The sequence below is a fragment of the Pygocentrus nattereri genome, chromosome 23, assembly GCF_015220715.1.
Source record: "Pygocentrus nattereri isolate fPygNat1 chromosome 23, fPygNat1.pri, whole genome shotgun sequence".
In the NCBI taxonomy this organism is placed as follows: Eukaryota; Metazoa; Chordata; class Actinopteri; order Characiformes; family Serrasalmidae; genus Pygocentrus; species Pygocentrus nattereri.
This window is the reverse complement of record NC_051233.1, coordinates 26,904,048-26,917,032: the sequence shown is the minus strand read 5'-3', so window position 1 is coordinate 26,917,032 and position 12,985 is coordinate 26,904,048. Positions and strand designations below refer to the sequence as shown.

Sequence of the window (12,985 nt, the reverse complement as noted above, 5' to 3'; positions counted from 1 at the left end):
TTGTCCATCAGACCACCAGACAGTGAAGTGTGATTCATTCCATTGCTCCAGAGTCCAGTGGCGGTTTGGTTTACGCCACTCCAACCAACAAATGCCATTACGCATAGTGATTTTAGGCTTGTGTACAGCTGCCCAGCCATGGAAACCCTTGTGGCCGAGCTGTTGTTGCTCTTGGATGTCACTTTACAAGAATATCACTTACAGTTGATCAGGGCAGAAATTTCACCAAGTGACCTGTGCCAAAGGTGGCATCCTATGATGGTGCAAAGGATAAAGTCACTGAGCTCTTCAGTATGAGCTGCTCTTCTCTCAATGTTTATCTAAGGACATTGCAAGTCTATGTGCTTGATTTTATACACTTTAAATCACTTAATTGGTAAAATATTACCCTGTAAATAATATTGTGTTGTATGTTAAATACAGTTTTATTTAATAAAGTTCACAATACATTTTAAAAGCCACAGCAGAAATCCTGATAATTCTGTAAGGGTCACAAACGTTTTTTAAGAACATTCTCACAAATTACCCTGGGGTGGGCAAAATAACGATATTTATCATTACTTTAATATATACATCACAATATGCTTTTCTGAGTATATAGTGAATATCATCAGTGCTTAAAGAACCCTGACTGACTGCATGTTTCACTACAGAGGGAGCATAATTAGCTCTGTTGAACTGGATGCAGTCGCAGCGCAGTATATAAAATAAAAAAACATCAGCACAAGTTTCTGTTTCACAGCAATATCGATTTGAATCCCTTTATTATGTTATGAAGTTATGAAGCCTGCAAACAGACATAATTTCAGGCTAAAGAGTGGATTTGGGGCCCTGCATTGGACTGGTGACCTGTCCAAGGTGTTTCCTGCCTTCTACCCAAATGCTGATACCAGATTACTGGTTAATGCCTTGCTTCACCTTAAGGGCAAGTTCTGCTGATTGTTGTGATATATGTATCATGTTCCTGAGCTATGAAGCCTACAAATAGCCACACACAATGGCAGTGTAGGAAACTTTACCTGCAAGTAGAAATTTCACAGCAATTTGTGCGCATAACAAAAAAACTTCATAACCTTCATAACTGGAAAATTGTAGATTTAAGGTCAACAGGTCGTAGATCAACATCCAGAGGTTCCTGGAGTACTCTGCACCAAATAATGACAAAGAGACAATCTTGATCTTGTAAGTAGTTAAAATATGATGTGAATTATATAAAATATGCGGTGAATTATACTTGGATTTGACTTCCTACAAAACCACCTCAGTGTTATTGACTCCCCTTCATCAATTTCTGTTCTCATTCCTTTTCTCTCAGAGTTGCACTGAAAAGCTGTCTCGCAAGATCAACTACTGTGGTCTCTGAGAGTCTCTGTCTTTCTCCTCCATCTGTCTGCTGAACTCCTCCTGCATCTTTGAGTTTGAGGCCAAAATGCTTCTCTGGAATTCTGGCAGGATGATCTTCAAGAGGTTTCTCTCCAATTCCACTTTGGCTTCCCTTTCATACATCTATCTGATCTCCTCCATCTCCTGGCTATGTCAATTCTCAATCCACTCCCTCGTTGTTTTTGCTTTCATTCTATTCATCTTTTGCTCCATTTGTATCATTTGCTCTCTCTCTCTTTTCAGCTCTCCTTCTGTTGCCCTCTTTTTGTTTTCATCTCTCTACTGTTATCTTCATTTCCAGTTCAGCTATTTGACTGTATAAATGTCTGATATATCCTTCATGCTCCTGAAACTCGCCATCCATCAGGCTCAGGGACTTCTGCATCTCACTGTCTAGTTTCTTCTTCAGTTGTCTCTCTGCCTGCAACCTTTTCTCTTCTATTTCCATCTTGAACTTTTTCTCCGTTGTTCTGATCTGAGATTGCGTCTCCAGGTAGATCTCACTGCTAGAGTTTCTCTCTGTTTCCTTTCACCATCTTCTCTATCTTCTCCAGCAGTTCTGAGACCTGAGAACCATCTTCACTCTCCTTAATGCTCAGACAGTGAAACCTGTTCCCACATTTCTCAACAAGTCTCTGGACTTCAAGCTATTCAATGTTCTTCTCTTGGACTTCATCAGTAACAGTGAAAAGGATCATGGTGATTCTCCAACATCTCTGTCCAAAGATCTCCTCCGTTTTCTCCAGCATGCCTCTCTCCTCTCCTGTAGACTGCTTCACTGGTACGACTAGGAGGAAGGCCTATGGTCCTGGGGCAGACAGACTGACACAGAGTCCCACGTCTTGTCTCAGCTCCTCCAGAGAGAGTCCAGGACAGAACCAGTCAGGAGTGTCCACCACAGTCACCTGCCTCCCAGACACCTCCCCCTGTCTGCTCTCACTCTGCTGCCTCACTGTTGATGCTCCAGCCTGGCTCCTCTCCTCTCTGTCCAGGATGGTGTTTCCTGCTGCTCTCTTCCCACATCCAGTCCTCCCCAGCAGCACCAGTCTGAGTTCTGATGCAGGTGCTGGAGGTTCTGAACTAGAGAAACCTCCAATCACTTGAAAAAGGAAAAGAAAAAAAGTGAATTGTTCTGAGAAACTCCATTTCTAAACATTCTGTTCACCAGGACATTGCGTTTATACGCACACTCTACTCAGTCATCAATCTGATGAAAAACATTTATTTACATCCACACTACAAGTTATCCAGTCTAAAATTGTGTGCATGCGTAGAGAGACACCTAGTGTAGTCATTACCAAACAACAAGCATCACATGAGTTCAGTCAGCGTAAGATGAGCAGCAGTGAGCAGTAATTTTATTTTCCTTGCTTTAAATGATAGCAGACTCAGAAAACATACTACACGTATTTATTAAGGAAACGCCGAAAGCAAGACTGCATGTTCTGAGACCCATAAGCTAGACTCCAGTCCCATCGCTGTCTTTTAAAGCTCAAAGCATAAACTTTGTCTCTGCAGACCAGTTTCTACTACCATCATGTTATGTGGTCTATTCTGATTGATTGTAAATGTGGCTAATGATAGATATTCCCCTAAAGGAGATACAGAGCACATGAACATGCAAGGACACATGACCAGTGTTTCCCAACCCTGATACTGGACCACTGATCTGCATATTAATGTTTTCACTGCTCCCTAATCAGGACTGAGTTTCCCAAAAGCATCCTAGCACAAAAATTTCTGCTTAATCATAGTTCAAACATCATACTGGCCACTTTGTCTACCAGCATCATTAAGATTAAAATGATCAATGTTCCTTTTGAGGCCTGTCACGACACCACAAGCTCTCCTTGTTGGTTATGAACCACTTGCACACGAAACAATAGGAAATCACTTTGGGCAGAATTATCTGTGGCCTGGTTGGTGAGCGTTAAAATATCACCAGCTGTGGTTGCTATAGCTACCTACTTATTGTAAACAAAGGTCGAGCTATGTGGTAGTACCTCCAAAATCTACCCTTTTTCGTCACTTGTCATGTGTATAAATCCACTGCTGACTTACTGAATGGAGGAATTCCTTCCATAGTGTGACACTTTCTCTCTGGGCATTGGGTCTTTTCTTTCACTGCAATAAAACAATGAAATAATCAGCAGAATATGTCATTCATTTGTACAATATACAACAGTAATAACACAATCATGAATACGTAAAAAGCTATAAGCTTACTTGTTCTGATTTGCGTTCATAAAATCATGGCACCAGCAAAAATATGGAAACAATTCAAATTCATTTTAAGATCTAACGGAATGGAATGAAAATGAAAATGTTTCCCCTGAAAATGTATGTTAAGAAGTATAAGTTAACGCTTTTTAAAATGTGTTTCATACAGCATAGAATAAGACAGATAAATTGTTTCAGATCTGAAAAAAATCCACAGGTGTTTCTGCCCATCTGCTTCTGTGAGAAGACAACTGAACAATATGGGTCTGAAAGGATGTGTAGCTCTCAAGAAGCCCTTATTGTCGTGACTGAAGTGATCTTTTGTCCAACTAGGAGAGCTTGTGGCTGTCACAAGTGCCAATGTTAGTGACAATGCGCTTTCAATCTGGCATCAAGTGAGCGATCTGCTTCGAGCAGAAGCTCGCAGGACTTTCAGAGGATCTGGGCAGCCAGTGATGGATATTTATAGTAAGGAGATGTGGTCACTGTGGGTTAACCCAGTGTTACCCAACCCTCATCCTGGAGAAACAGTGGCCTGCACATGTTAATGTTTTCACTGTTCACAGCTAATCAGGGCTGAGTTTCCCAAAAGCATCTTAACACGAAGATTTCTGTTAAATGGTAGCTCGAGCATCACCCTGAACACTCCAGAACTGTGTAGCCGTATTGTTAAGATTAAGATCTGCTGTCCTGTGAGCCTCTGTCTGAAGCCTGACACAATACCACAAGCTCTTCTAGTCAGTAAAGTGACTCAAAATTGCTTGCGTATTAAACAACAGGAAATCACTTTGGACAGAATTATCAGTGGCCTGGTTAATGTGTGGTAAATATCACCAGCAGCGGTTTCTATTGCTACCTCAGTATAGTAGAAAAGAGTGTAGCCATGCGGCAGTACCTCCGAAATTAAGCCCTTTCTGTCACTTCTTAAAAACATGGACCACACTAAAAGGTTTCTCCCGATGTCCCACCCACAGCATTTGATTGACAGGAATGCCTCATTGACCGTAATTGCAAACAGGGTTGCAAACACTTTTTAATTTTGGCAGAGCTAAAGCGTGACAATGAGGGAACACAATTGCAAATTCAGTTTTTTAAAATGTTAAAGTTATACCATAAAGTCAACGGATATGAAATGTCAATAGCACTTTTTTTTCCATATTATTTTTTATCCAGCCATTAGACGCAGAAATGCAAAAGCAACTATGTTTTGAATTTGAATTACGTCGTAACTCACGCACACTGACATGTGTAATGTAACAGTAAATATGCAGTTGAAGTAGCCGTTTGAAATTTGCATTTGAATTCGAAAAAGTCCAGAATATGTTGCGATAACAGTATTTACCATCATGTGTATGAATCCAGTACTGACTTACTGAATGGAGGAATTCCTTCCATACTGTGACATGTTCTTTCTGAATATTGGGTCTTTTCTTTCTCTGAAATGAAACAATTAAATAAGCGCCAGAATGTCATTCACTTGCACAATGTACAGTGAACAGTACACAATGAACAGTAATAACACAATGAACAGTAATAACACAATCCCGAATAAGTAAAAAGCGGTAAGCTCAGTATTAACAGCTTAGAAGATCTGTGTATGTGTGTAAGAATAACTGTATTCTGAATACTGCCTTAAATAGTTGATTTCCAGCCCTGTATATATGGTATTATACACACACACACACAATATATATATATATATATATATTTGGGGGGGGGGGGGGGGGGGGGGGGGGGGGGCGTGTGCAACCTGTAAATCCACTGCCTGGGAGCATCTCTCCCTATTGCCGAGTCATCCAGTGGACAGAGATGACGGGACGGGACGGCACTTACTGTGGACAAGCGAGCGCCTTGCTAGAGGTGGGCGCGCTCTGGTCTGGTCATCTCGATCGTTCGGTGTGAAGTGGTCTGGATAGCTGTGTTTACTCAGTTTTTATCTCGTCTTCTTAGGTCTTGGTTCTGTAAACAGTGAGGCCTGGAGTCAGTCCGGCAGCTCAGCGAGGGCGGGGCTTTGCTGATGAATATGCAGATGAGACAGAAGTTCATGTGCGTTGATGCGAACAAGTGACTCGGACACACGATGGCGCTCCAACTAGTTTATTAACTACTTGACCATACGAAGCCAGGCCTCACGTGTCCGATCATTCATGACGTGGTGTTACTGACAAAAATAAAAGAAAATAAAAGGGAAAACAGACCTAAACCCAGTGACGTAGCTCTCTCTGCTGCGCGCCTGCGCGCGGTCTGCTGCCTGAGCGCCTCTTAAAGGGACAGGGCACCTTTACTGGCCGTTACAAAATCTTTTATTTTATGGTTAGCATAAGTGCAGGGAGAAACGGATCTGCTTTCAGTACAAGAAATCCTTCAGTGTTTAGAGGGCGGTACAAAGTGGGGAAGACTGAATAAATAAAAAAAGGGAAAATGAATGAACGAATGAATGAATGAATGAATGAATGTTCTGCTTAATGAACGCAAAAACTCTTCTTGCTTTATCTGGATCCATGTGTATAGCAGCGTAAATATAGTCCCATTGCATTGCTGCATAAATGTAGGAACAGCGCCATCTGCTGGAAAGGCTTTGTCACTACTGGCACAACCACAACAGAGCTATTTTGTTGTGCTGTAGCTAAATCACATTTACTACACACTCTTATCCAGACCCACTTTCAATTTGATCTTTTTTTTTAAAGACTGGAAGGTGAAGGCGGTGTTAGGAGTCTTGCCCAAGGACTCTTATTGGTACAGTGTAGGGTGCTTCCCCAGGCAGGGGATTGCAGCCCTTCTTTCTAAGCTATTTAAAAATGTAAGATGTGTTTTGAAGGTTTTCTCAGACTGCTGGGGTTATTTTTGTTCTCTCTTTAACTGGGGGGAACTCAGAAGGATGCCAGTGAGCTAACATTATTACTTGGAAGCAGACATAAAACTGTGGTAATCAAAGCGGCTTAAATAAACTCTACTTTTCGGCTGGATTGCTTGAATCTGTTAAAGCCCTGACTAGGCCAGTGGGGCCAGTGCCCAGGGGCCTATGACTATGTAGAATGAACCCACAACCCATTCAAAAATAACTCTAGGGGGGATCTGTGTGCCCCCCTGAGAACTGAAAGGGAAAGTGTGGTGCTCAGTAAACAGGTCTTATAATGAAAGTGCAACCGCCCTTTATTCTTGCACAGTCACTGAGGAGAACAGCTGTGGTAAGTAGATGCTGTGGATGTTCTTCCCTACTTTCTAACCTAAATGCATTGTATTGTAATTTCTGATTAGGGCTCAGCAGTGAATGTTTGGACTTCATGTTAGATGTCGGTTGTCGTTACTTGTATTTGCACGGTCACATGTCGTCAAGTTGACTCTTCATATATTTGCACTTTTCTGATTTGGTTTTTTTTTTGATGATATTTTTTCTTCTAAGTCAGTTTGTGAGGAAAGTCATATAAATCATTTCTTTGCATTAGATTGGTGGACCCTGTTCTTCTTTGTGACTGGTCACACCTCTAACTTTACAGATTTATCTGGAAATGCCAAGAAGTTCCACTGCAGTATTTTACTTGATTTATTTACTTATTTATTTATTGGTATGTTTATGTGTTTCTGATTTTGAGGTGTAGCCTGTACCATTTTGTCAGCTGATCTGAAGCTTTAATGAACAAAGAGTAAAATGTACTCACACTGGCAGTCTATGCTTCCTCTGGATCTCTTGCCTTACTTCTGTTGACTATAAATGGCCATGCAGTCCCTCCAAAAAGGATTAGAAGAGTGGAAAACTGGCATTTTCTTTCCCAAGAAGATTAACACATTTGTAATATTTGTAGGGATCAAATGGGAATAAATAGATGAGAAAAGTGCTGACTGTGCAGAATTAATAAGAGAATGTAGAAATGAAACTGTGTTGGACAGAAATCAAAATCAGAAGTGAAATTAGTGAGAGTCAAAGTGAAAGGGTGACAAATCTTCAAGAAAGTCCCAATGCCTTAAATGGTTAAAATGGTTAAAATGGCTAAAAGGGACACGTGGACCAAAATGACAAAACCAGTTAATTACAATAACAAATACTGTAAATAATTACTATTTAAAAACTTTAATGCACTATATACAGCATGTACTATCTGTATTAGAGGGTTTCAGCCTTTGAGGTGTGGGTGCCAAACAATGGTTTTACGTTTCATTTACTTAACTGTCAGGATTGATGACAAGTCAGTTTATCTATCATTCTTTATCTACCAATAATTACAGGCCTGGATTTAAGTTCTAAGTCCAAATTCGAGGAGACCTGATAAAAAGCGATGCATTTCACATATCACGTTGACCAGCAGGACTCTGTGTGTCTACAGTGACTTTCTGAGGTTTTAGAGAAGATCCAGTCACTAATCCAGTTCAGAAAACCACTGTTCAGATCCTGCATTTACGTCTGTTTAAATGCCTATTTAAATCTCCACAGGGACGTATTGGGTTTAAAACTTTCTCTCGGGTCTCAAACAGTCCTCTGATTTACTCGGACTCGGAGTTTAGAGCGGATAATCAGAAATTTACGTCTAAATATACATAAAAACAACTCAAATGCAGTTTCACTTCTAAAACTGATGCTTACCATTAACCATGTGGTTTGCTGTAAGCTGAGATGGTGGGGGAGGAGCAGAAAAAGGCGAGAAGTGCAGTGTCCCAATTCAACACCCTGAGTGCAGTTTTCCTCTTGCCCTTCTGAATCACACAATCAGGCCCTAAACACATTTTAACAGATAAATACTGATGAATACGACAAGAATGATAGTAAAATTCATAATATTTAGCTATATCTTTTAGTTTACATTGATTTTGAGTATAAAAAAGATCTGATCATAAATATGCAACTTAATTTGTAATTAAAAATAGAGCCTGTCTTGCTGTGTATCAGAGTTTCAACCTGATGACAGAAATGACAGAAAATCAATAAAAAAATGTGTCCGCCTTATGCTAATTGTTTATTTTTACTCAGTGATGATGATAATGATAATAATAGATTAAATCACCATCAAAGCTCTTGCACTTTCAGCTCACAGACACTCCAGACTAACAATTATTGAAAAAGTATCAGAGATGCAGCTTGCGAGATCTCTTTAAGCAAAATATTTTGTAGGTGCTAGGCAAATCTTTGATGAAACAGGACCCAAAATCATAAAGATGTCATATTTCTGTTAGCATTTACATGTCAAACAATGGCATAACTGTATAGCCCAGGGCCTCTTGAAAATAACAACATATAGCATGTCACTGCCTCATGTAAATACCTTGCAATTGCAATTGTAAATGACCCAAAATACCAAAGAAAAGTAGGGTTTTTGAGGGCTAATAAACTGGAAATAGTAATATCTTGTTCATGGGATGTACCTGTAGAGAATTAACATCACATTTTTAAGCAAAGAACAACTTTTACAGCAGTTTTTCATTGTTTTCAATGTCAGTCTCTCATGCAGGTAATGGCGGGAGGAGAAATCATTGAACATGGGCAAGCTGAAGATCCCAAACTAAAGTCCAGTACCCAGGAACCTGTTAAATCTCAAAATAAATGGCTTCGATTTGGTAATATGGCAATAAGAAACTTTTAACCTTATGCATGTATGAGAATGGCTTTGTGTATTATGAAAATATTTTGCATATATAAATATGATAATATTGAGTATTATGCAGGATTACATAGCAGATTTTCATTCATTGACGATGAGAATATTTTAATGATTGTGATAATTATGCCTTTTTTTAAATTGTAGAGATTATTCAATTTAAGGCTTGGTCATATGTTTGGTCCTTGTCTTAAGAAAGGCACCTAACTCAAATGTGCCTCACCATAGGTGGTTAAAGTAAACCACTGTGAACAGAAACATCAGCTAATCAGTACAAAAATTTTGATGGGCTTTTTTTCAATCCATATGTCTTGCATTCAAAATATTCTCTGGCTTGACAACAACTATCTTACAGTACGTAATGTCATGGCCCTGGCTGAGGGATGAATTAGACCAGAAAACTTATGTCTAACCAGTATTTGTGTGTTCTTTTTATTTCTGTTTATCAGGAAAAAAGCCACTGAAATACATCACAATCGTATCTGGAAAAACCCTGAATTCTCATGAAGACTTAAAAAGGCTTCTTGAAAATGAAATGTCAAGTCTGTGTGAAGTGCCTGAAAAGGAGAAGCATGATATGATTCTGCTGTTCTGTCCTGTTGTTTCACGTGCTGGAACTGACATTGAAGCAGCACTGGACAAACTTCGTAACATTCCGGGTACTTTGAAATCTTTACTAGTAAAGAAGAAAAAAAAACTCTTTGTTGTTTATTAGTTTTAAGTTGAAAATGAGAAGATTTCCATGATTCGAAGAACCTTTAAATGAATAAATTCCAAACATCACTGGCAGCTGGTCATCCTCCACAAAATAAAATGAATTACACATTAAATACAGGCGAAAGATTATGAACAAACTTTAAGTTGGCTTAAACCATTGCTATGGGAATCCAGCTTGTTGCCAAGGTGTCGCTAGGCTGTTGCTATGGCATCTCAGGTGGTAGCAAAGGCATTGCTAGGCCTTTGTTTCATTGCTAAGTGATCCCAAGTGATTGCTAGGATGCAGCTATGGTATCTCAGGCCGTGCTAAGGTGTGGTATCAATCAATGGCCCTGCTAAGGTGTTGCTAGGCCGTTCCTATGGTATCTCAGGCATTTGCTAAGATGTGGCTTGGCCATTGCTATGTTATCCCAGGTGGTGGCGAAGGTGTTGCTAAGCCGTTGCTAAGCCATTGCTAAGATATTTCAGGTGGTCGCTAAGGTGTTGCAAGACCATTGCTATGTTGTCCCAGGTGGTTACTAAGTTATTCCTAGGTTGTTGCTATAGTAGGTGTTTTAAGTTTGTCAAGCCAACTTAATTAATACGTTTAATAAAATTTGAAATTTTTAATTTGCTAGTTCTGTCTTATTAACCATGAAATGAATGTTTCTGAGGTGACAGATAGCAGCATCAGAGGCAGCATTTCAGTTTTTGAACCAAGGCCAAGGTAAATTTCTCTTTTCTCTCTTTTTTTTTTACAGACTCTTTACCTGTTATTCTAGTGGTGCTCCATCACACACTTGAGGCACAGTGCACTGTACCAGACAGCAGAGGATCAGTAACCAGACAGAACACACTCACAGTGGACTGTCAGTTCCATGAGGATAAAGGACTGCTGCAATGCCAGAAGAATGATGATGCAATACAGAGTATTGTAAAATGGATTAAACAACCACCAAAGGTTTTGCTTCTATCTTTATGTACACAGTTCACATTTATGACTTACATTCCTGAGGTTTATGAATCGTTAAACCCAATTTTTTACTCACAAAATAAACACAGAAGAGATCTGATATGAGTAGCACCTGTGGCTGATACTTTTGAAATTATTTGTCCCCTATGTGGACAAACCATCCAGGTTTTGTGACAGTTGGTCAATATTAACCCCATGAAATGCCAGTCAAAACCTGATTGACCATTGGCAGCAATGGCATTTATGATGTCCCTCTTTTTTAAGTAATAATAATAATAATAATAATAATAATAATAACAAAACATTTTCATTCATTGTTTGTGTTCCAGGTTTCCCGATGGTACCACGGTCTTATCTGCTGTCTGTGCAGATCCTGCTGAATAAGTGCCGATAGAGTGTAGATGTTGGTGAGGAGAGTGCAGTAGGAGACTTCATCCTGCCAGACAGGAAAGGAGCTGTGAATATTCAAGGAGAAATGTAGTTAGCGCAATGCTTATCACAGAATAGAGACGTTCGTGAATAAAGGGATGCAAGCAGGCTTTAATGTTGAAATCAAAACCGTCATCAAAAACAGGCAAAAAGGTCAAGGCAGAAAAACAGAGATCCAGGGCAAACAATCCAATGGGCAAGTCAAAAATCAGAGTCAGGGAAGCGAAAATACAAGTCATACACGGTAATCAACACAATAGAAAGAACGCTCAGTAGTTTGCAGATGAAACAATACCTCGCAACTAACTACGGCTGAAGGCTTATAAGCTAAAGTGGTGAGGTCATGTGATCACAGATACAGGGGCTGCACAGAGAATTCTGGGAGATCGAGTCCGGTGTCTCGCTGGTGACATTCATGACAGTCAGTAAATCGTTATCAGTTCAGATTGTCAAAAACATAAACTGACAAAAAATGTTTGTTTTGCTCTGAAGAATGTTTAATTTCGCTCTATTAAGCAATGCTATGATTAACATTTACTTAATCCTATTAAATTCCTCTGTTACAAGTGATATATGTGTTCAGTATCTTCAGTAAATTTCATGGTTTCAACCAAGATTTACATAAATTCTCTTTTATAATTGCAAAGTTTGGGCACTCTGGCTGAGTTACATGTCTTGCTGATTTTTGAAAACACAACACTGGCAGCAAACTATAAAAAATAGTTTTCCACAAATGTTCACACTTGTTAATGTGCTTACATATATTCAATCAGTACTTAGTATATATATGCATATATGCCAGCTAGGAGTCTATTCTTTACAAATTGTCTTCCTCTCTTCTTTGCAAAAAGCTTCTAGTTCTGTAATATCCTTTGGCCATCTTGCATGCACAGCATGTTTATGATCTACTCACAGATTTCCAGTGATGTTCATTCAGGGGATTCTGAGGGTCATTCCAAAAGCTTCAGCTTGTTTTTCCTGGTGGATTTTGAGGTATGTTTTAGACCCTGTCCTGTTTTCGAAGCCAGCCTCTTTTCAGCGTCAGTTTCTTGACTGACCTTAACTGACTGTATAACATTTGCTTCCAGATATCCATTCGTTAACGTACCTGTGCAAACATACATTTGGTGATTGCAGCCCATTTTTACTCCACAGCAATTGATTCTAAAATGCTTCTGGCTTGTCTTGTAAATGTTTTGTATACTTCAGATTAGGGATACATTGATACCGATACTGGTATCAGGCGTCGGGCCGATACCACACTCATTTGCTCGTACATGTACTCAAGTCAAGTGAAGTCAAAGTTTATTTATAAAGCGCTTTTTACAACAGACACTGTCACAAAGCAGCTTTACAGGACAATCCAGGTCTAAGCCCCCACAAGCAAACTCTCTAAGAGCAAGAGTAGGGCCAGTGGGGCCAGTGGGGCCAGTGACCAGTGGCCTGTGCAGAGCATGTATTCCTGAAGCTGATGAGGCCATAAATGATCAGTGTGAGCATGCTTACTTACTTTCTTCAGCAATGCTACAGTAGTCTCTAGTGCAATGGAAGGACAGATGGAAGGAACATTATGCAGCAGAAAGTAAAATAATTCATTAAATAAAACTACGTTTAAAAGTACCCAGAACAAGAAATGAACTACTTATCAGCACAGCCCATCTACATCGTTCATGTCCCAAGTGCAGACCAATGC

General features: G+C 39.7%; 1 protein-coding gene and 1 pseudogene across 6 annotated transcripts; one reads left to right on the top strand and one right to left on the bottom strand.

Annotated features, from left to right (window-relative positions):
* Positions 1-542: 542 nt before the first annotated feature.
* Positions 543-5,779, bottom strand: LOC108428878 (annotated as a pseudogene).
* Positions 5,355-11,862, top strand: LOC108428862. 6 transcript variants are annotated; one of them, XM_017700228.2, is made up of 6 exons: positions 5,355-5,463; positions 5,554-5,649; positions 9,048-9,153; positions 9,644-9,853; positions 10,652-10,851; positions 11,193-11,862. In XM_017700228.2, exons 3-6 carry the CDS (start codon positions 9,051-9,053, stop codon positions 11,241-11,243), a joined length of 564 nt encoding a protein of 187 aa, XP_017555717.2. In that variant the 5' UTR covers positions 5,355-5,463; positions 5,554-5,649; positions 9,048-9,050; the 3' UTR covers positions 11,244-11,862. The 6 variants fall into 6 exon arrangements, with proteins under 6 accessions (XP_017555717.2, XP_037389076.1, XP_037389075.1 ...); XM_037533179.1 differs by having other exon boundaries at positions 9,036-9,153; XM_037533178.1 differs by lacking the exon at positions 5,554-5,649 and having other exon boundaries at positions 5,362-5,463.
* The last annotated feature ends 1,123 nt before the right edge of the window (positions 11,863-12,985 follow it).